The 25,163-nt window shown below is 40.0% G+C and overlaps 1 protein-coding gene across 1 annotated transcript; it reads left to right on the forward strand.

Moving 5' to 3' along the window:
* Window positions 1-365: 365 nt before the first annotated feature.
* Window positions 366-18,050, forward strand: LOC306746116 (F-BAR and double SH3 domains protein 1-like; the record flags this gene model as incomplete). The annotated part of the gene is made up of 21 exons (XM_079228987.1): window positions 366-386; window positions 2,536-2,633; window positions 2,773-2,818; window positions 4,567-4,640; window positions 5,196-5,340; window positions 5,464-5,600; window positions 6,754-6,817; window positions 7,233-7,361; window positions 8,385-8,507; window positions 9,535-9,630; window positions 9,907-10,023; window positions 10,201-10,305; window positions 11,268-11,423; window positions 11,960-12,082; window positions 12,555-12,638; window positions 15,029-15,173; window positions 16,820-16,920; window positions 17,170-17,280; window positions 17,482-17,632; window positions 17,770-17,825; window positions 18,000-18,050. 21 exons carry the CDS (start codon window positions 366-368, stop codon window positions 18,048-18,050), a joined length of 2,133 nt encoding a protein of 710 aa, XP_079085113.1.
* Window positions 18,051-25,163: the final 7,113 nt, after the last annotated feature.

The raw sequence follows: 25,163 nt of genomic DNA on the forward strand, positions 1-25,163 counted from the left end.
GATGAGTGTTTCAGTGGCTGAAAAGGAGAGGGAGGGATGTTTTTAAGATAAAGGGAGGCGGTTTGACCTCTCATGTCATAATTTAAACTTTTTATATACAATTATATCATTTTTTAATTCATAGATATGACTAACCAAGGGAACATTTTTGTTATCAGGTCTAGGTTTCTCTAGGAGAGAGAGAGTGAGGAAGGTTGAGAGAGAGAGAGAGAGAGAGAGAGGAGGGAGAGAGAGTGAGGAAGGTTGAGAGAGAAGAGAGAGAGAGAGAGAGAGAGAGAGAGAGAGAGAGAGAGAGCATGCATGCATCATGTGCAGTATAGAGGTATAGCAGTAATGTAGCATTAACAGAGACTCTCATCAGCAGCATGCAGCCACCACCCAGAAAGGTAAGGGAACACTGCAAGAAGGGGTCATGTTAACTTTGTGTCTCTACTACTCCACGACTTTAATCTCGGTTCCTCTGGCACACAGTACTTTTAAAGTGAATAATTTTCCAATTAATACTTGCATGCCTTTTACATATTATGCTTCCAAGAGGTACAGTAGGTGAGATATGTATGTTGTATATACTATTTGAAATATTTTATTTTGGATAGTGGAGGCATTTTCTGTGAAAACATCTGTCTGCAAGTATTGAAAAGTTATTTTAGTCCATTGTGTGAATGCTAATAACTGTACATGTACCGAATCTTCAGGTATTTGTTGCATGTTCTAAATAAATGTACTGTACAAGCTAAATGTGTCGATTTTAGTGTTTTCTAACTTTTGAGACGTTGCACTTGCACTCTGGTTGGAGTTGGACTTATATTATAATGAATAAATCAATATTACTGCTGAAAGCAAATATGTTCTCTGTCTGCAAACCCAAACCCTAATTTTACAATTCATGGTTAGGCAAAATTTTTCATTTATTTTAATTTCTGACTTTGATGGAGAATAAGCAATTAAAAATAGTTTGTGTTACTGGTAAAATGGAAATGGGAACATTTACAATTCCAGCAGCACAACAGGAATAAAAAAAAACTTTACCATAAACCTTTTTAGCAATGTTTTTCTATTGTTTTTGGAAAAGGTTGATGATTGATATTACCGCTCAAGAAATTAAGAATTTTGACTTAAACACTACGTTTGAATATCAATTAAATGAACACCTAGCACTGGTTGACAGAGAAACCTTTTTTATTATATATATATATATATATATATATATATATATATATATATATATATATATACATATATATATATATTGCTTGTGCCTGCTCTTTCACAGTTGTATGGTGTGTGTGTGTGTTCTGTATTTATGTATATTTATTTAAGTATACTGTAAACTGTTGGTAACAGTTAATATATTGTTCATAGTTTGAAGTTAAACAGTTTGAAGCTGTAGTTGGAAGTCAAGTGTTTTGTATTTATAGTATACTGTAACAGGATTCGTTACCTCCCCGAGTCTCCCCAAGCCCAAATGACACACGCAGACCGTGATGCTGTTTTGCAATGTCTTTATTGGGACCTGCGTTCCTCGCCCTCTTTCCCGCTCCTACGTCCATCCTATGGCTTATATAGCCAAGACACACAACACACACAATCTGCTCCAGCTGAGGCCAATTAGGTCTCATCCCAACACCTGTTCCCTGAGTCGCTTCTCCCCTCCCCCCTCTCCAGCTGAGCTAACCACGCCCCTGCCACCACATATACTTTAAACAGTTAATATATTGTTCAATTTGAAGAAAAAAATGTTTGTTTTTTTAAGTATCGGTTCAGGCACCATTTAGGCACCGGCATCGTTTTAGCACCGGTATCGGGAAAAAGAAAAAAAAGATACCCATCCCTACTCACGGATGGGATGGGAAATGGGACAAGGCCGTGATTAATGTATTTAGGTACACCTGTGCTTTTTATGTCAAAGGTCTGCCACAAAGTCTTACAGCTGTTTAGACTGAAGATCTAATAGCTGTTTAAACATCTGGTAGAATACAAAAGTGTGCTGTGGTCAGTCATAAGATGAAATTAAATGGGTGGGTTATTGTTTGTTCTATACTTTCTAGATTTAAGATTTCAGTCATGCAGTATATGCAATCAATGGGTGTTGAGAGATTCTCTCCGGAGTCCTGGGCTGTGTCCACATTGCACCTTTTTCTGCCAGAAAGAGCTTTGTATTTCTTCAAGACAGGGTTTCATAGAAAAAGCCCTCCGAGCACGTTTAAAGATGTGTTTCTATGACAACAATATCTTGACCACCTTCAAGGATTCAAGGGTAATTTATTGTCATTATGCAACAAATGGATGCACAATGCAATTCAGTTGTAGAAAATGTGTGACACAACAAACACATGATAAACAAAACGAAAAGCATTTTTATAATTTGATCATAATGATCAAATTATGGATGACAAAAACTACTCTCTGGGCAGATAATATGGTAGACATTAACATTAAAATGCAACATGCGGGAAACATTGTGTGTGTGTGTGTGTGTGTGTGTGTGTGTGTGTGTGTGTGTGTGTGTGTGTGTGTGTGTGTGTGCGCCTGCAGGTAAAGGAGAGCCAGCAGGTGAAACTGGTATTCTCAGAGCAGCTCAGCAAGTTGCAGATAAAACAACATCAGGAGACTGAACTGCTGGAGGAGATCAGGTACAATAATTAGCAGACTATGGATATTTGCATGAAATCCTCTTATTGTGAGACAGAGACAGAGGGCCATATGCAAAAAGATCAATAGTGAGAGCATGTCAAATTGCACGTCTGTATTGTGTCATCCCTGTTCCCTCAGGACGTTCAGTAAGCAGCGAGCAGCTATAGAGAGAGAGTATGGTCAGGTGAGTACACATACACTATTCCAGTCCACTATTAGTCCTATAACTGGAACCTTTTTCTTCTTTTTTTACTGGAAATGCTCATGATTTATTGATTTAATGTCCCATATCAGAGCCTGAGTGCTGTGTTGTTGTTCGCTTCTCCTCTGACTCAACACAGATGCCTTCCTTGATAGGGATTATTCTGTATTTTTGTATTGTGGTGGACCAAACCTCCTCCCTTGAGTTATGGATCAGTGAAAGAGCGGGTCATCCTCCAATCTAAAGATTGGAGGTTCGATTCCTGTTTAATTCCCGGCTCCTTCAGTGTCAATGTGGGCAAGACACTAAACCCCAAATTGCTCCCGAAGGCTGCCTGCGGTGTATGAATGCGTATACATGATAGTTAGTCCTGATGGCAGGTGGCATCTTGCGTGACATCAGTGTATGAAAGGGTGAATGATGACATGTAGTGTAAAGGCTACTTTGAGGGGCTACTGTGGTTCAGTGGTGTGCAGCGTTGTCCTTCAATCAGAGGATCGTCCTGAGGGCTTTGAGGGCTTATGCTGCGTTCAAAAGGGTTGTGAATTTTCGCAACGCTTTTTTGCCTGACTTTACTCGCTTGACTTTATGTGGTTGATTTGCTTTTTCAAGGCGGAAAGGGGCGCGGCTTATCTCCGTGGCTTTACTCTGTGAAAACAGTTACCATTTCCGCCATTCACCATTGAAATAACCACTAGTTCTGCTTATACTTGTTGAGGAAGTCCCACAAACGTCGGAACATCAAACGCCCCCGTGTCTGGGTTCATAATATTATCCGTAGTCGCGCACAGCTCCGACTCCTCCAGGACGAGTGTCTGAATGAAGCCGCTTCCAGCGCTCCTTCAGGCTGACCAGCAGTTTGTTTCAGCAACGGCAGGACGGCGATGACGACGGGCTTTCGCTACTCAGCGCTGATTGGCTTTCGCAACTCAGCGTCGGGCGAAAAAGCGAAAAAGCAAATCTTCTCATTTGTGCCACCCGGTGAAAAATTTGCTTGTATAGACGTGAATGTAATATTTCACAACTCTTTTGGTATGAACGCAGCATTAGGGGGGACAATGGGATTGGGCCGCTATCTCCCAGACTGCCTCAGCACTGCAGGTGATTCAAAATAAACCTTTGTTTAAACCTTTCAATTTTGCCCGTCTTTTCTGTTGTCTTGCACTGCCCCACCCTAGCCTGCCCAGGAAAGCCCTAAAGAGAGCTTTATGTCTTGTTTGCACAATGGTGAAATATGTTTCACATGTATGTGTGAACGTCTGGTGGGGACATACATCTGATTGCACACTAACATTGTGGGGACTAGCTTGTCCCATTAATAATAACGTAACATAATAATTATACTTTAGGGTCACGGACCCATGGTTTTGTGGAAGACAACATTTTCACGGACTGGTCTACACAGTGTGGCCGATAAATGTAACATAATAAAATGATACGACCGGCATAAAAACAAATATAAAGTGCATGAAAATACAACTCACCATTATGCCGAATTAATGGGAGCTTCATGCAAGTTTAGAGACAAAGAGGTCAGAATGAAATAACATGAGAACCAAACATACTTCATCACGAGACCTTGCTAGTTGTTGAATGTAAATACAAAATAATACAAGGCATTGTGGGAACCTCACATAACATCATTAGGAGCTTATTGAACACATGTTATGGCACTACTGTCGTAACATGCTGCAGTCTTTTCTTGAGGTTGTGATCCTGTGCATTTTCAGGCTCTTCAGAGATTAGCAGTCCAGTCACAGAAAAGAGACTGGCAAAGAGGAAATACAGATGCCATCACATCTGGGTAATTATGCACAGACATACTGGACACAGCCTTCTTATCAACTACTTTTTATTTAATTTTTTTGAGAAATACTTTATTTAACCAAAACCAACCACTAGACCTGTTGCTTTGATGTCATTTTCAGTAAATATAGCATGTATCTTCTTTTTGAGTTAATGTGTTATTATATTTTGACACCTTGAAGGACATTCTCAAAGCCCTGCAATAGTCTAGGAAATAACAGTATAGAAGGTTGGGTTTTATATGCTAGCAAAAAAACAAATAACAGAACTTGACCTAAATACGTATCTTTGTTGCAGGTCAAACCTATAACAGGATGATCATAGCCATGTATCTAACCTGTATGCTGGTCAATGTGCATTGTGGCTATATACATTAAAATACACAAGTGACATAATACAGGCATGTCTCTTCATGGCACATATTAGTATTAGTATTGATCAGTTTCACACATATTTACAGGCAGGTGCTTAGACTGATACTGACTGAACTTTTAGAAACAAGTTGGAGGTGCACTTAATCAGCGATTGTTATTCCATTTCTGTGTGTTTTCAGGAGTGTGTTTGGTGTGTGGCAGTCAGTGGTAGATGTTACAGCTCAGTCTGCTGCATCACGACTAGCTGCTGCAGAGGAATACCGCCAGCTGATTGGACAAGCATCCAGAAGTCATCGCAATGCAAAGGACATCCGCGCTAAGAAAGTGAGAGAGCTGCAGACAGTAAACCAGTATAAAAACACTTACCAACACATTACACTGAGCCGGACATGTCTACCAAAGTACACTGATGGCTGAATGGATATGTTTGCTGTGTGCATGTGTAAGGGCCTGGAGCAGCTCCAGAGGGTCCAGGGGGAAGTGGTGGATGCTTTGCAAGAGCTGCACAGGATGAAGAAGAGCTACCACCAACTCAGTCACAATGCCAATGTTGCCAGAGAGAAAGCTGCTGATGCACAGACCAGGTAAACAAAAATGATGATGTAACCCATGAAAGAGATCAGTGGCTTCATTTAAAGTGGCAATAGACACATTTTGTAACACCCCTCCTTAGCACTTCCAAGTATTATTATTATTATTATTATTATTGTCGCCTTTGTCGCTGTTCCTCAGGGCTTACTCGCAACATGGAATAAAATGATGCTGGCTATTGTAACACTCCAAGGAATAGTTTGCTAGATGAATATGCTTAACTCTGGGCTAGTATCAGAATGTCAGCAGAGAAAGACCTCACAACAAAGAAACTGGAATCAGAGGGTAGAATTAGTATGAACTATTTTGTAGAAATGAACAGAACAGAACATACAATGGGGTGTGAACATCAGTATTATCAGTAATGTTGCATGCTGAGTGTGTGTAGGGGTGTTGAAGGTGCTTTTCAGCTCCACCTTTTTTTAAGAGCTCAAAAACAGTTTATACAGTTAAATGTGCGTGTAAAAAAAATACAATTTGCTTGTGAGCCCGTTGACATAGCCTTTGTCATAAATCTGGTGCAATACAGATTTGGCTGCTGAAAAAAATCTAAGGCATTAATTAGCACATATCAAAGAGCTGAGATGAACAATAAGTGCATTGCTTGTTATTTCGACGTCCATGTCAACAGGTTAGATCATCCATAGGCTCAGTTCCAGAGATTTAAGGTAGTAGACAATGGAAATTATGCTTTTACAGTATACTAACATCATACCAGCAACATTATATGTGTATATCTGAAGCAAAAACGATTATATTTGTTTTTAACACAACACTACCTGTTTCTGTTGCAAAAATAATGCTCTTTATGTTTCTGTGCACTGAATATCTTAATTTGTTGGCACAAGGCTTTTATTCTGAAATATTTGCAGGACGATTTTGTGGAATATACAGTAACTTGGGCAGCAAAAAACAGCAATGTGGCCGTTGGTGAGGTGGTTGTACTACTAGTTCACCTAGAAGGGAGTGGGTGTACTCCACCAGAAAAAGAAGAGGGTATACTCTTTATACCTTCAACTACACTGATGGAACAGAGCTTTCACATAATGTTTCAGATAATGTGTGGCAACACTATGTATTGTGTTATTGTATTTTATTTTATTTACGTTTTATATGTCATCAATATGTTTTAACTATGTCATCCAGAGCCCGAAAGAGTGAACATGGGATTTTCCACTTTAAAACAGGACTACATAAGATGACCACGAAGGTATGAATCTGAAATGAACTGTGTTTTAATAGATTGTGCATGTAGGTCCTACATAACAGAACGAGCGAACGATGAGACAGCTGGATTAATGGTGCCTCCTAAAAAGTATCCTCAGAATCCTGGTGTGTCCAGCCATGAAGACAAAACAATGAACTAAAACAGGCTGCATTTGGTATCGGGGACGGATATGTTTAAATTATGCGGCAGCTTATTACTTGAGTATCGATATACATATTTATATGGATACAAATATTTTTCTTTGCCAAATAGTCTGAAAACAACTGACTCTAAGTTGTCATAAATGCATTACAGTACTTTAAGTGGTTTACAGTGGTCTATATTCTATATATTTGTCCCTATATTCATGTTGAAGTGTGTGATGTTTCACTTGAACTCAAACATAATGTGTGTGCAGCTCAGCTCCCGGCTGAGAGAGTGCGACAACCGCTTGACTGAAGTTCGTAATGAGTATCTGCTGGCGTTATCAGCAGTCAACGGCCAGTACCAACACTACTACACTAACGACTTACCACACATTATGAAGGTAAAACACACACACACACACACACACACACACACACACACACACACACACACACACACACACACACACACACACACACACACAAAAGGAAGCCCAAACAGTTTTAGTTGTGTATCTGATAAAACAGTAACCACATCATTTCCTGCATGTTTTCTCTGCAGTGCACAACACACAGCCTACTCTTCCCTTATTCACTTAATATGTACATGTCCAGCCTGGTCTCCTAAACATTACATTCTCATACACAAAACTACATTTCTCGGAGGAAGTTTATTTGGTCCTGGTCCCCCTGTAGATAGCAGTTTGTGTCCCATGTGAAACCAAGTAAAAGTTAGCATATCTTAATTTAAGTCTGTAACTTAATGAAAATAACACAACATACTTATTTTAAGACAAACCATTTTGTTTTTACTAAACCTAACCAAGTAGATTTGTTGCGTTTCTGTTTTGTTTTAATTTACGTTAAACAGGTGCAGAAAATAGGTTTCCATGGAAATGTAATTACGGTTGTATGGGAAGATAAGGGGCAGGATTCACATTTCTTATGTCAAAATCAAATTGCTGTCACCAAAAATATATCCTCATAATAAGCTTTCACTCCTAACTATAAATGGTAGAAACGTTCACAGGTGAGGCCCCTGGCTGATCTTGATTCAGTATACCTGCAAAATGAAGTACAGTTAAATTAAACTGAAATTAAACATTTTATTAACCATGATAGTTGAGATCATTGTATCTTTAGAGAATCCATGGCATTGTTGGGCTTGAATGAATAGTCTGGCATGTATATTCTGCTGCGCATTCTCCCCTTGGTAGAAACTTGTGAGCCATAGAGAATATACATAATGAACTGAGGCCTGCGGATAGGGGATAGGGGGTTGGCATTCAATAGGGGCCAAACTGGCGCCTCCAATATGATATTCCAGTTAACTCTTTGTTGGATAAAAGCTGAAGTGTTGAAAATGGAGGTAAAACTATTTGAAATAATGAAAACTCACACTTGTCCTATATTTCTCTCATCAGCAAATGGACGGTGATGTGTATGATGATTTAAGAAGCCATTTTACCCTGCTGTGTGGGACAGAGATGGACACCTGCCTGGCTGTACACAAACTATACAGCACAATATGGGAGAGTGTTGCTAAGGTATGTGTGTTTATGTGCATATAGTGTTGCTAGTGTTCTGTATAGCCTTTAGCATTCATGTCAACGGAGTTGTGGTATCCACAAGCTTCAATAACTAAGCTGACAATCATATTTGGAGGTTATGGATTAAAACATATTTGATTTTCTTTTTTCAAAAACAATCCACTCTTTTTTTAAATGTTATACATGACAAGCATCCTACAACTAGGTCTCCGAAAAATGATGTTCCCATACTGCAAAACTACATTGTCAATTAAATTTCCCTCGGAACGCAGTTTAGTTGTGTGGGAACAAAAGAATTTGGGAGACGGGGTTGTCCACAGTGGCTCCTGTGAACCCAGACATAAGACATTTCTCACCTTGTCTTTTGAAAGACTGGGGTGGAGGCAGAAGGGTTACAGCAAGGTTTGCAGATTGGGAAAGAGCAGGAATGCAGAAAGGTGGTAATTTAAAGGTAAAAAAACAAATTAACCACTGGAGAAAAAAATGTAAATGCCAAGGAAGTGAGAGATACAAGAAAAGCTGGGATATAGTAGAATAGAAGTACATTTTGTGTTCATTGAAAAATAATGGGGGCTTTTCAAGAGAGGCTTACTGGTTTCTAGGTTCAAGGAACACAAGTGTACATAAGAAAATGTAACAGGTACACAAAATGTCTCAACTAATGTAGCAACTTAGTGATATCTGAGGTGGATCCCTTTAAAATGTGTGTGGGTGGAAGTCATTTTAGCACCCAGGTATTCAGTTTTGTGATGTTACAAAGGAGGCACAGATGAAAACACTGGCTTTTTGTCCAGCCACACCCCAGTGATACTGTGTAATTTGGTCTCCAGTTTGGTTTGAAACTATGTCTGCTATGTGCTGTTTTGTTTGCTTGAGGTGCACCCACAGACCTTCCCTACATTGTCAGAGCATACATTTCCAAACCTCTCGAACAAATTCTGGATATCTTCTTCTTGAAAAGGATAGGGTAGGAAGAATTGTTTTGTTTTTCCTGGGTAACATTGATTGGTTGCTGTATTGTCAGGTGACCAGAGAGAGAAACGTTCTGCAGTTTCTTCAAGAATCTATCTTCTTCAGCAAAATCCCTGAATTCATCTTCCAGCCAGCTCCACATGACAAGGTGTGCTTGAATGTTTGTGTGTGGGAACTCATTTAGATATTGGAAGGAATTTACACAAATGTTTATCATTTAGCCTAAACAATAACCAGGCATGTCTTGTGGGTTGATATAATAACACTTAAAGAATAACTTTATGATATAAGACAGTCCAGTGCCACAGTCCCACACCTGTGCCATTAAAAATGTAACACGGGCTGTTGTTTTGCGTTGCACTGGATGTAGACGACACATGTAAAGCTTAGGAATGAACAGTATCTTTGTCTCTTTTATGTGCAGGTGTCTGCTCTACAGGAGGTTTGCGCTTCAGAAGCAGAGGGCTGGTTGGTTAAGGAGGCCAAGAAATGGGCGACAAAAGCTGCTAAAGACTACAAGATCATCACCCATGGAGAGAGGGTGAGACTTTGATTTTAAAGTTGGAAAGCCAAGATACACCTGAGCTAATGAATGCTTGAAGCAGTGGCTATCCGAATTTGTTCTTCTTCCTCTAAAAGTTTTTTATATTATTATTATTACTGAATTCATGTATTATGGCCAGATAATTGTTTATCTCTGTCATTCTTTCTCTGTCAGGCTCTACAGATGTTAGAGAGTCGGTTGAAGCTCTTGTCAGGGGAGACGGGGTTCAGTGTGGAGCAGAAAAAAGCAGAGGTGCAGGACAGTGTCAGGAAGGCCAAGGTATAACAACATCCTCATCACCATGTCATGTTACCATTCAGCTCTCAGTATCTCCTCCTTCTTTTCTGTATAGAAGAAAGTGCTGATAAACCGATAAAGAACATAACACCAAATCCGAATAAAAAAATACAGTAACACTCTACTCAAAGTCTGCGGAAGTCCATGTATGGAGGAGGTCGGAGTGGTCATATATATATCTATGAGAAAGAAATCCGTAGAAAAACGATAATGTCCTGGCAGAAAATGATTGTATAAGGAAAACAAACACAGGACTTTCAACCTGGAGATCGCTTGATAAATGTGAAACTGCAACCTGAATGTTTTATAAACCTTTTTTTATAATGATAATTAGCGTCAGAGTTTAGCAAATCTGTGTATCTGCTGATGTCAGAACAGAATCATTAACCGGTGTGACCAAATACATTTCCCCATTCACACACTCAACATTGGACTAACTAATATTTCATCACATATTCCAGTACTAAAAGTATCTTCTCTTCAACCAATATTCCAAGTCCAGCCACAGAAAACACTTTACTTGTGCTTCAGTGATTGACAGATATCTACAAAACAAGTCTTAAACAGACTTTGCACATCTGAGATTATTTTTAGTACAAGATCTCCCGACAGTATTTGTATATTTGTACATGGTGAAACCGATGTTTCCCCAACAGTTGTCTGAAGAAGTCCCAGAGATAAAGAAATGTTTGGTTTTCATACAAATCCTGTGTACTACATGACTAGATATCAGTTGCTCTGTATAGGGCCATTTGCCTTTTCGCGTCGGTCAACGGAGTTCTCCTAAATATACCACCAAAACGCAGGAAATTAAAGAGTTCATATAGTGAAGCGCTGGGCTACATGCTAATTTGACAATTAAAAAAAGTAAGAACAAAAGCCAGCTGCTGTCTGTGTGTGTGATTGTCTGACTGATCGCGTGTTTGGTTTTCCTCCTGCCTCAGCTCAGCAGGGTGAAGGCAGAAGCCCGGCTGGCTTTGTTGTCAAACAGCATCACAGGAATTGAGCTGTGGCTTCACAACGCCATGAACCAGGCAGAGGAGGAGCTGGAGAGAGAGAGACACCTCAGTGAACAGAGGAAGTCTACTGAAGACTTTTCAGTATGCAAACACACAGACTCATGAATTTCTCCCAAAAGCTAATCACGATAGTTTTTTTTATCAAATGTTACTCAAACTGCAAGAAATAGGGCATTTGTTGGGGATTATTTTCAGGAGTGAAGTAGCAAGACGTTGTATGTGAGATTGAGTCAACAGAAACAATGTGTGTGTTCCAAAGTAGAGGAAAATTAAAAATCAGGCTTTGATACACACACAATCCTTGTAAATAGGATACATTTATTGTTGGTTTTGGCTCTTAATGAGACTTGTTCATGAAAGGAAAAAATATAAAAGTACACCAGGCATGTCCTTTAAAAGTCAAAATTGTCAAGAACTGATACAGCCGGTCATGGAGAGATGAAAACATTCTGTTTATTTTAAATGTGTTATTCCATTGCTCAGTGAGGTGGGCCTCTAATGTAAAACAAAAATAACAAAGAATGGTAACATTTGGAGGATGAGCCATATTGAGGAAAAATATGTGAGATACCTAGCCTACTCATGGAAACTGAAGTTCCATTGTGTCTTTTTAGGATGATGAGTTTGAGCTGACTGACTTTGAGGACTACGATGAGAACGGAGACATCTTTGCAGAGACAGTGTCAGCATCTGCAGTTTGTATTTACCCTGTAGCCTGCAGAGTTGTCTACAGCTATCAGGTAGAGATCAATTACATATTCACTTGTGCAGTTAAGAGGTGGTTTAGCTCTGTGAAAGAAACAAACCACCTCTAATCTTAAGGTCAGGGCTTCACTTAGTCCCATTCAGAACTCACTCCATGCTTTTTTATTAATTAATAAATTAATTAATTAACTAAAGTATTAAAATCACAACTTGACACATTCCTTTTTCCTGTGGTCATAACAATATAGGGAAGTAAAGTGAAGTCAAAATCTATCTCAATCTGCCTGCAGTTTTAAAATCCTGCTTGGTAGTTTTATCTGTGGCAATAGGTATTATCTGCTTCTATATTGAAAAAGATACGGAATGTTACATTATGAGAAAATCTTCAGGAAAAAAAATACAAATGTACCTCCAGTTGTATTCAGGACAGTGTTTCTGCATATACAATAATGCAGCTGGGAAATGTTTAAAGAATTCCTAATGACGAAAGAATATTACTTCCTGTAGGCCAGCCAGTCAGATGAGCTGTCAATCCTGGAAGGGGAGGAGCTTCAAGTAATTGAGGATGGAGACATGGAGGACTGGCTGAAGGTAGCTACATGCTGTACAACATCGGGAGAATACGCCCCCTTCCCACTCAGAAGGCAGCACAGGTTCTCGTCCAGGCTCTGGTCACCTCACGCCTTGACTACTGTAACGCCCTCCTAGCAGGTCTACCTGCTAGTGCCATCCGACCTCTGGAGCTCGTCCAGAATGCAGCAGCTCGACTGGTCTTTAATCTCCCGAAATTCATCCACACTACTCCGCTCCTTTCACTGGTTAGCAGTGACCGCCTGCATCCGTTTCAAAACATTAGTACTTGTGTATCATGCTACAAACAGATCAGGTCCAGTTTCCAGGACATGGTCAAATCTCACACCCCAGCCCGTTCACTCCGCTCTGCATCTGGCAATCGCCTTGTAGCGCCGTCACTGCGAGCTAAACACTCTAAAACACATCTCTTTCCATTACATAGTTCATATGTATGGGATAACTCTTTAAGACTCCCTGTGAGGACAGAGTGTAGCCCACAAGCCCAGTCACAAAACAACCAATAACTCTATTTACATATTAACCGGTCAAGACCCCGCAGAACCAAAGGCCAAGCCGGAGAGGCCAACAGTATTACAGGACGTAAATGGTAAATGGACTGTACTTGTATACTGCTTTTCTAGTCTTCCGACCACTCAAAGCGCTTCAACACTACATTTTAATGTTCACCCATTCATAAGGCAAGACAAGGCAAGTGTATTTGTATAGCACATTTCAACAACAAGGCGATTCAAAGTGCTTCACATAAAACCATTAAAAGCATCAAAGCATAATGCAGAAGAAAACAAGATTTAAATATAATTTTTTGGTGGCTCAAGGTGGGGCCAGACCCCGTGGCCCTCTGTTGGCCGGCCGCCACTGGCAGACAGCATCCTAATGCTGCGTTCACACCAAAAGCGGCGCAAATTATTTGCAAAGTCAATGCACAGACGCGATAGGTTGCGAAAAAGCGTGTTATTCGCTATGCGGCGCGATACACGCGTTTGAGGCGGCGCGAACAGAACGTTTGACAAATTTGCGCGGGTTGAAATATTCCAACTTGAAGTTGCGTCAGCCAATCAGCGTTGAAAATCAGTGTTGAGAAGCTCCGCCCGTCACCACCGCCGTCTTGCCGTTGCTGAATCAAACTGCTGCTGAAGTAGCGCTGGTACCGGCCGTCATTCAGACGCTGTTGTGGGATGACGGATAATATTATGAACCCAGACATGATGGAGTTTGATGTTCTGACGCATGTGGAATTGAACACCCTCGCTTCACTCGCGCGAGTAAACTGAAGCGGTGAACGCAGCATAAGGCTTGAAGAAAGCTTGTTAATATGCTTGGTTCTGATCTTTCACCGGCAAACCAGTCTTACCTCTTAGAGCAAAGCAGTCCTAGAAAAGGAGGTAGTAAGTAAGCAATACGTAACTTAAATTAGAAGACCTACTGTCAGCAGAATTAACACTAACTAGAACATCTTGTCACAGCAATCGTTCAGCCGATGTGATTCTGGTTACTCCGACTACACTCCTCTCTTGATGAGAGGTTAACTCCCTCCACTCAGAGGTGAACAATTTCCTACCGACCCTTTGGAATGAAGTCAGCTTCTAAACCTCCACTGAGAGACAGAGCTAACAGCTACCTGACTTCCCATATCTCTGAAACAGACAGTGATGAGATAGGTAGTTTATCCTCTCACGGAACTATTTAAGACATAGCTGACAGTAAGACAGTTGCTACCCAACTGTGCTTTATCTTTTTTGCAGTTATAAAGGCAACTTGAGTTTGTTAGCAACAGCAAAACTCAGTAATTCTGTACCCAGTTTGAGCCAGACATCTTACTATTGGTTGATGGAACTAAATTATAATTGGACATAATACAATTAGTTGATTAGTCAAAAGTACACTCTGATCAGCTCCTTGACGGTATCTTGTCATTAGATCACTGGTGCAAAGCGGAGGTCAGCTCTATTCTGCCACGGCTCATCCCTACACGGTGGATCTCTGACCAACGTGTAGTGTAGTCTGCTCTCCACCTTCCGCCAGAGCTCTGACTGCAGGTTGAAGGCAGCAGCAAAGTCGGATCTGGGTCTGTTTGCGGTGGGGGGGTTTCTGTGGGAGGCCCCACTGGATACTGGTGAACCTGCAAGATTTTGTAGGTTTTTCGTGGAATCGGTTCCACTCCCGCTGATGATTTGAGACCATCAGCAAGAAAAATATTCTTGCTGATGGTCTCATGTACTTATGTAGGTCTTAGGCATCAGTATTCAATTGAGATTGTGTCATAACCAGTTAAATGCTCCTCACACTAAATAAAAACAAATACATTATTTATGTTTTATTCCATTATTAAAGAGTTCATGTTTTCCAGTGTCTCATCTTTATCTCTATTTGTTTATGTCTCTGTCCAGGTGTGTAACTCGTGTGGTCAGGTGGGGTATGTTCCTGAACGTTATGTGCAGTTCCTGTGTCTACCGGCAGTGGATGCCACTCAGCTGAACAGTTCTTTCAGCCCCACCTCATCCACCGGGTATAAAGAGAGGGCACGGAGCAGAGGTCAGTCTGTAGTATGTGTTATTTACTGTACAGCTGAATGTATCTGATACTAAATATTGTATTTGAAACACAGTATTCTGGATCAACTGGAGAGATTTAAGAGACTTATTAGAGCAGCCTGATAATAAGGAGTTACAGTAATCCAGTCTAGAAGTAACAAATGCGTGAATCAATTTTTCTGCATTGCTTTGAGACAAGATGGGCCTGATTTTTCAAATGTTACATAGGTGAAAAAAAGGCAGTTCTTGAGATTTGTTTTACGCAGGAGTTAACGGAGTTAAGTCCTGATCAAAGATAACTCCGAGATTCTTTACAGTGGTCCTGGATGCCAGAGCAATGCCATCAAGAGAAACTATATCATTAGATAATTGATTTCTGAGGTGTTCTGGGCCGAGTAAAATAACTTCAGGAGTTTAACTTCAGGAAATTGCAGGATTTTATGTCTTTAAGACATGCTTGAAAAAATTTAAAAAATTTAAAATTTAAAATTTAAAAAATGTCCCCTTGGGGATTAATAAAGTATATATTCATTCATTCATTCATTGACGTTTAGCGACCTGGTGGATTTGATCTGGCCTGATCGATAGATATAGTTGAGTATTGATTGTGTTATGATCATTTTGCCTAAAGGAAGTATAAGGTGAATAAAATTGGTCAGAACCTTGTGAACTCCATGATCAACGTTGGGGGTCATCGAGGCTTCATCGTTTACAAACTGAGACTGATCTGATGAATATGACTTAAACCAGTTTAGTGCGGCTTCTTTAATGCCAATCGACTGGTCTAGTCTCTGTAATAAGATGTCATGGTCAATGGTGTTGAATCACTAAGGTCTAACAAGACCAGTACAGAGACAAGTCCTTTATCTGATGCAACTAGAAGGTCATTAGTAATTGTCACCAGTGCTGTCTCTGTGCTATGAGGCTTTCTAAATCCTGACTGAAAGTCCTCAAATAAACTATTGTTATGTAGAAAGTCACACAACTGATTTGCGACTACTTTCTCAAGGATCTTAGAGAGGAAAGGAAGATTAGAGAAAGGTCTGTAGTTAGCCAACACGTCTGCATCCAGAGTGAGCTTCTTAAGAAGGGGTTTAATTACAGCCACTTTGAAAGACTGTGGGACATGACCTGTTAGTAAAGACCCATTGATAATATCTCGTAGAGAGGTACTTATTAAAAGGTCAAACGTATTCAAGCAGCCTCGTTGGGACGGGGTCTAGGAGACAGGTAGAAGGTTTAGAAGTAGAAACCGTTGAAGACAATTGATCAAGGTTGATGGGAGAAAAGCTATCCAAACACACATCCAGGGCCCACAGCCGCCTCAAGGCCACTCCACCTGAGGATAGACCGGCAGTGGCTGAGGGTAGGAGATCACCAATCCTGCCTCTAATAGCCAGAATCTTATCATTGAAGAACTTCATGAAGATGACTTCATGAACTTCTTCAACTATTGAGGTCTGTAGGAATACACGGCTCCACAGAGCTGTGACTCTGGCCACAGTGCTAAAGAGAAACCTGGGGTTGTTCTTGTTTTTCTCTATTATTGATGAGTAATAGGCTGCTCTGGCATTACGGAGAGCCTTCTTAAATGTTCTCAGACTATCCCGCCAAACTAACAGAGATTTGTCTTAAATCCTGTGTCAGGTGTAGCCAGAGCTCTGTACTCGTACCAGGCCCAGAGTGGAGAGGAGCTTTCCTTCCAGGAGGGGGCACTAATTCACCTGATTCGCTGTCAACATGCAGAGGTAGGGCCCAAAGCCTCAGAGAAATGCAGTCTTCCGTTGCCTAAACGTATAAGAACACAACAAATCTTTGCATACTTAAAAATCTCCCAATCCATCGCTCTACGGTAAATTGTTAAGGCATTGTTAAGGCATTGTTAAGGCATTGTTAAGGCGTAAAATTATTTTTTATTAATATTTTGAACCGTTCTATTCTAACGTTTAATTGTGTGTATCTCACTAAATTGTCTCCATGAATGTTTTGTTTTGCAGGTGGATGATGGCTTTTGGGAGGGAGAGCTGAATGGACAGATCGGTCTCTTTCCATCGTTGGTGGTAGAGCTCGTTCATGATGAAGGGGAAGAAGAGAATAAGGAGGAGGAGGTGAGACTGTATTGTCCTGTTTCATGATCCTGTCATTCTGTAAATCATGACTTTTCTAGATGATATTACAAAAATCACATAACGCTAAAAGCTTTATACCCCCTCCCTCTGTCATTTTCACAACTCAACTAATTTCTGTTGATGTAATTTTCTGATTGGCTTTGTTGGTCCTATAATATTTATTTTAATTGTTTTCTCCAGCCTCTCCCCCCCACTTCCATGCCTCCCTCCTCTCCCTCCATCCCAATCCCTTGCAACCCTGGCTGTGGTTTAGCTCTTAGTGCTACTCCACCGGACTGGGTGGAGAACAAACAGCAGATATTTCCCCCAAGGCTCCCAGACAATTCAATTGGTGAGTTGTGTCAAACTTTTCCAGCCAAAGATTAGTGTTTGTTGCTTCATGTCCTTCATTTCTCATGCCAGTTTTTCTAAAACTAAATGTGTTGGTTAAGATGGTAAGGGCTGTCGGTGTGTGTGTTGTCCCATCAGACTCTGCAGGCAGCAGCCGCAATTCTCCAGACTTCTCCAGCAGTCGACTAAGACCGGTATGTGCTCTTTATAAAAACAAAAATCCTCTGTATTTATGCACATTGTTTGGGGAACAACTAAATGGAGAAATGAGGATTGGGTAGTGCTGATTATAATTGTATAAATTATCTTTCAACTGACAGTGGTACTTGATAATCTGCAAATGTTTTTCTTCACTCTGTACTGTTTAGTGTCGAGCGCCTCCTCCTCCTCCAACACAGAAGCCTTCACCTCAGCCTTGATGCAAAGACTGGAGTCCTTGTCAATGTTATACATGACGTGTATGGACCCAAGCAACACTGCTTTTGGGAGTTTTATTGTTATTATTTATTTGTTTGCTTTTGTATTTCTTAGGTTTTCCCACTGGTCAACTTAGTCGTAAGGTGATGTGAATTTACAGCAGATAGCGTATTTACCCATAAGCCACTTAAGAATTCAGGATTTTCAGAACTAACAGCAAAAAATAAGTGTGGCTGCTTAGTGTAAAAATTCAGTGTGATGCTGATACAACATTAACATTTAAATCAGAGAGGTTGTGAAAACGTTATAGCATACAAGATAGGTGCATCCTTTCTTTTTTTTAAGTGACTCTGTTGACAAACATGTCTGCATAATGTTGGGTATTTTTTGACACATAGGAAAATTGGCTCAACCTGTTGGGAAAAATATATAATCTTGAACCCGGGGCTCTAGATTGAAACCCTGAAATAATAGTAATAATAATAATAATAATAACAGGTCTGTGACCTTGGTGTCATCTTTGATCCAACCCTCTCCTTTGAACGACACGTCAAGCACATCCACCAAAACCATCAGCAAAGTACAATACATCCAGAACTCAGCCGTCTGCTCTCCCACTCCCACCAGAGACCACATGACCCCCGTCCTCCAAAACCTCCACTGGCTCCCCATGCAGATAAGATAAACTCAGGTTTTAGTATAACTTTACCATTATACTGTATTCTTCTATACTTACTTTGAGAAAATTATACTAAATAAATCATTTATATTTCTCGTACAACCTTATTACTTGACCTGAATAGGTGAATAGGAAACTTGTATTTGTGATGTTGGGCTGTATAAAATAAACTAAACTGAATGTTTTGGTGACTGCATGCAACAGGCAGACAGACCTTGGACGTATACTGTGACTGTCCACTATGAATTTGCCGGTTATTGGACGGAGGAGGAAAATCAAGGAACACTGACCTCATGGGTCTGTGTTGAATAATATGGCCATTGATAGCTGCACCATTAAGACAATATATTGTTCATATTCGTATGATTCTATATTTGCAATGCAATGGTGACAAACATTGCATTCATCAATTATGACATTATGACATCAATTATTTAGACAACTGTTCGAGGCGACTGTGGCTCAGTGTTAGAGCAGTAGGTCGTCCTTCAATCAGGTGGTTCAACATTATTATTAATTTGGCTCCGCTAGTCCATGTTGATGTGTCCTTGGGAAAGACACTTAACCCAAAATGTCTCTGGTAGCTGCCTACAGTGTGTGAATGTGTGTGTGAATGTTAGTTACTCATGATGGGCAGGTGGCAGCTTGCATGGTAGCCCCCCCCTTCAGTGTGTGAATGGGTGAATGATGACAAGTAATTTTTAAAGTGCTTTGAGTCGTCGGAAGACTAGAAAAGCAAGTACAGTCCATTTAGAGTGCAAAAGAAAGGACATGGCCCTCTACGCATACGGATTATAATCTTGTAAATTACTTGAGCACATGTATTTGCAATATAATAAATATGTTGATGACACAGCGGCCTATGGACAGATTTTCTGGACAATGGACGTGTGGATATGTGATGTGTTTGGTGACCAGGAGGGGGTGCCACACACTATAATAATCACACTTTGAAACATTCATAAGAAAAATGTAAAAACATTAACAGATCATGAACAATCAACGATCAAAATCCACTGCAGAGGGCTGGCTAAAGATAATGCACTGTATTTCCAGAGCAGTGCTTTAGACTTTATTGGATGGAGACATTCTGTGAACATGTCAGGTTGAGAAAAGAAAAAAGTTCACACAGCCCAACAGAAAATATGGGGTCAAAATAAAGACGTGCAGTGAAAGGGAAATTGGGTCAGCAGACTCCAAGCCTGGTTGCTTTCCCATAAAGGCCAGGAAATGACGCTGACTACTGACCTGAACTTTGTCTAATAAACTCCTTCTGCTCTTAGTCTCTGGAGACGGAGTCAGAGCCGGGTGTACTGTACTGGGCTGAATGCCAGCAAATCTTAACAAATAAAGATTCCCTTCTAGGGTTTGATGTCCCTATTATGTCAACATTCTGGATGTCTTAAAGATTAGTTTAATCAAAATATATAAATTAACTATATATTTTCTCACCTTACCCTAATTGTTATCTGGTAAGGAGATGTCCTTCACACACAGATTTGGTTAAAATTTCAGAGTCAAACACCTCAAAACCGCAACCAAAACTATCTGCATGACCAACCGAACTAAGTGATTGTAAGCGATGCCCTGCTATAAAATATAATTGTTCTTCTTGATTTTGAATGTTTGGAGTTCAACATCACAATATTCACCATTGTTATAATGGAAAAAGGTTGTAAGGCATAATTTTAAAGCTATCAAAAGGAACTTTCATTTAGTGTTGATTTTGATGATACACGTAATACACGTCAACGGTAATGACGCCTGAATTTGTCTCTCGGAGGTCACTAAAGTTAATGTGTACATACGCAAGGACAATGTCGACTCCATAGTTTTCTCTGGCCCTCCCCCAAACCTGGCCAGTGATGAGATGTGAGCCGCATGTCATCATTCCACCGCTGGTTGTCGAGGTGTCCAGCGAACAATGTGGGCTTTGTAGATAATTGGCAGACTTTCTGAAACCCTGGTCTGATCAAGAGAGACGGCATTCATCCCACTTTGGATGGTGCCGATCTCATTTCCTCAAATATGACCAAGTTTATTGGAAGACTTAATCCATGACAGCCCAGGGTTCAGACCAGGAAGCAGAAGGAGAGTTGTAGTCTTACACCCTTCTCTGCATTTCCTTTAGGACAGTGTTGTGGCTGATTTCTTTCTTCTGGATCGATCATGACTAATCTTTTAAAAACCTGATGCTGTATGAACATATCTGTCTCCTATCTGACTGCTCAGTGAGATGCCAAAGAGAACTCACTCACGGGACCTCAGTAATCCAACAGCCACAGAACACAGAGAGTTTGGATTAGAGTTCACTTCACGTAGATTTATTTGTAACAAACAGTTTCACAAATACATCAGAGTTGGGTCCTGTATCATTAGACAACAGCTTCCGACCCCGTCTGTCAAACACATCAACTCCCAAACAAACAAAATAGACATATTATTTATGACATAACATTCAGTGCGGGTGCAGCCCTCGTCCAACCCCTAATTTAAATATTTCTCATCACTCACTCTTCTCATGTATACCAGTTAAAGCCGGTTTACTTAAAGGAATGCGGCTCACTGACCTCTCACTCCCTCTTTCCCTAATCGTTGTATTGTCTGAGCCTCCCAGGCCTGATTTCTTGGGCACCTACAGCCCGCATTCTATCGGTTAATACTGGAACAGCATTGTTCCCTTTTAATCAGTGAACTCTCACATTAAACTCATTTTCTGGTGCTGACTACTACTGTGTATTACAGGCCTGCTCTCCTGTTCATTTGAACGTGTCTCACAACGACATGTCCTATTAAATGTGCTCTTCTTTGGTTTTTGCAGTGGTACTTTACGCATAATATAAAACTAAACACGAGACTTAATATTATATTACGCATTATTATAAAACATTTTCCTTCCACAGCAGTTACCCACCTTAAACTCTATAGAGACTCTGTCTGTCCCACTTCCACTTAAATTAATTAAATCAAAAATAACAGAAGAGGAGTTATAGAAAATAACCTAAAACAAGTCAACACCACTACTGCAGCAGTGCAACACAATAGGATAATTAAATGTGGACTCCTAAATACTAGATCTCTGTCTTCTAAATCTGTATTCGTAAATGATTTAATATCAGACAATCATATTGATTTATTTTGTCTTACTGAAACCTGACATGAAGAATATGTCAGCCTAAATAAATCATCTCCTCCAAGTTCAATATTATTCTACTACAACCACTGTTGCTGTTATTTTTGGTAGTTGTAACTTTTTCATCACACCTACTACTAATTATATGAATCATTTCTGTCATATGCATTGGATGTGTTGTAACTCTGTTATGTTGTCCATGTTCATTGTGTACACGTGATATATTGTATATTACTTCTGTCCATCCTGGTAGAGGATGTTGCTCTCCTGAAGGTTTCTTCCCTTTTTCTCCCTGTTAAAGGGTTTTTTGGGGAGGTTTTCCTGATCCGATGTGAGGTTTCCGATGTGCGGCCTTGGTGCCGGTGTTGGCTCCCAGAGGGGAATGGCGAGGTAGCTCTGCTCTGCTCCGGGGAGGAGACGCTGCTGCCGAGCGCTGAGCTTCTTACGTTATTTTTTCCTTACAGGGACTTTTTCCTGATTATTTTCAAATTGCTTGAGCTGTTTTCTTCAGTCATGTTGGCTCACTCATAGTATTTCCTGTATTTTAAATAATCACTTAATGCATTGAATGTGTAATACAACAAGACTTCACATTATTACTTAGAATAGTTGTTTCTTTGTCTTATCTTTAATTGCCATAATATTGAAGAACCTAAGCATTGGCTGTTTTTTTTATTTGCTTTTTTTATAGTGCTTTTGAAGCCAATTTATTTCATGACATTTTATGGAAAACATTTGTTAAAACAGGGACCTTCTTTTTGTAATTTTAGTTACCATTTCTAAAGACAATGCTAGTGCTTTTACATGAGCAGTCAGAGGGCCTTTAACAAAACCTAAGTTTTGTGAAAACAAATTTGCTGTAATTACAATTCCTCTGTCCACAGATTGCATCCTTCTAAATTAAACCACGGCCATTTTAAACCATATGCACCATGGATCTGCCTTTAGATTGTTGCTGCAAGATTTGACCATGTTATTGAAGTAGTTTTATATTTAGAGTAGAGACACAGTAAAGGTGAATGGTGAAGTTGTGGATAGTTTATGTATAACATCATACACCTGTAACTATGAGTATAATTATATTCTCTACCGTAGAAGCTTTGCTAGTTAGACTTCAAAAGACTCCATTATACTTGAAAATACACATCATACTTAAAAAAAAAAACATCATTCTTAAGTTTCACAGCTTTAAGGACAGCATAGTTTATTCTGTGGAAGTTTCAGGTCTCTGTAGTCTGAGAGCTTATTTCACATACGAGGCTCCGACACTGTAATGCCTCGGCATGTACTGCTTGATACAATCATCAGTATATAGTACAAAGTATATGGCTGTACTTGGCATCCATCCCTTTTTATCATTGTTTTTGGACTATCCTGGTTTAATGTATGTTGAACACACTTACAAGATGGCATGAGGAGAGAAACGTATTGTGAATAGCAAGCAGAAAAACTTCACAATTTCAGAAAACTAGTCTGTGACTGGAATACAATAAGTGTAGTATATTTACTAATGGACATGTCTGATAATACTTTTATAAGAACGTACTACTATACCGATATGACTGTTGTGACTACTCTATTTGGTTACATCAATGACTGCTGACAGGGTCTTTGGTGCAAATAAGACAAGAAAGCACTTGTCCACCACAATATAAGATTCCTGTAGCCAGTGAGAGATCAAGTCCCTGTGCAGGTGAGGGTGGATCTGTGGGGGGCGATGTGAACATCCATAAGTGTATACTCTCATAGGCAACTATTTATACAACTCATCAAATACCAACACTTGGTCAGTGGCTCTACGTTGAAGCTATGATGCTCTAGTTACCCCCATAGCTGCAGTTTTGGACGTATATGGGAATGCGTTTCTGTTTCTGCTCGTTACATGCATAATGTTTTTTCCAAATAAACTGTATTTTAAAATAAACTTTCAACTTAGGTTTACTTAGTTTTAAAGTTTACTTGGTTAGGTTTAGGCAACAAAACTACTTAAAATAAGTAAAATAAATAATGAATAAAATAAGTTCTAATGCCTGTTAACTACCTTGTGTATTTAACTAACGACGCATTTGTAAGCTAACAAAAGTGAGGTAAAATAAGTCAATAAGTGGACTTGGTCTCGCACTGGACATGCCCAGCGGTCTCCTCATTGAAAGTCTGTGTTTGTTTGACTTTGACCCAACCATCCATGTCCTCTCTACATGGACTTCGGTTGCACTGACCATCTAATACCAATACACTTACATTGGAGTTAGTTGAAAGCCTGGTTGTCTCGTGCAGATGCTAAAGGCTGCCTCGGTGCGTCGGTATCGGGCACCGAGGGGTCTGACCAAGTGTTGGTATTTGGCGAGTTGTAAGTGAGATTGGTTGTCATAGTCCCTCCAGATTTGGAGAAAACTGTCTGACTGTTTTTTGTACCTGGCTATATACTGTAATAACCAAAAGCTACTACAATATAGCAAAGGGGCATTATGCATATTTACAAAACTGAGACGTCTCCAATGGCCAAGCTGCCCATAGAGCGACTGTTTCTCCCCTGTGCTTGTGCTGTAAATCTTGATTCACAATCAGCAGGATCAATAGATGAGATTAGGGACCCTCGGCACATTTATACATCAATAATTAATCTTGATGGTTCCTATGATTAAAGATTCAAATGTAATCAGGCCGATAGCAAGTCAATTAAGCACCTACATGCCAACGAACCCATTACCAACTAAGTGATCAGCCTGTCACAAAACTATTTCGTCAAAGGAAAACTCCTCCATCACCTGCCTGTAAAATCAATTGAAAAATCTAAAACACAAAAGCCTGGTCTGCAAAATGGTTAGCTGTGATGTAAAGTACATGTGATTTGCGGTGAAAAGGCTAAAACATGCAACCTCCATTGTATCGTGGAAGATAATCTGATGGTTTTCAATTAGTCAACCAGCTAGTCGGTTAACAAGCCAGTCCAGTTTCGCTGCAACATATTCACTGCTGTGGTTACATGATTAAAGGCATCTTCTTAATTACTTTTTATTTACTTTTATTATTTTTACATTCCCTTTCCTATATTCCACCATGTCGTGCCAGTCTTTACTTCTTTCTGAAGGCTCAACCATTTCCATATGAGACTCCACCTATCATTCCTGTTTTGACTAATTTGTCACCATCTTCTCCAATTCCTCCTCCACCCTCTCTTCTTCTTCCACCTGTGTCACTTTGCAGTCCCTAATATCTTCCATCTCCACCATATCATCCTTCTCTTGGCTCACCCTTGGCCTAACCTCTGCTCTAGGAGTCTCTTCATTTTGCTTTTCACGT

This window comes from Taurulus bubalis (assembly GCF_910589615.1).
Source record: "Taurulus bubalis genome assembly, chromosome: 13".
NCBI lineage: Eukaryota > Metazoa > Chordata > Actinopteri > Perciformes > Cottidae > Taurulus > Taurulus bubalis.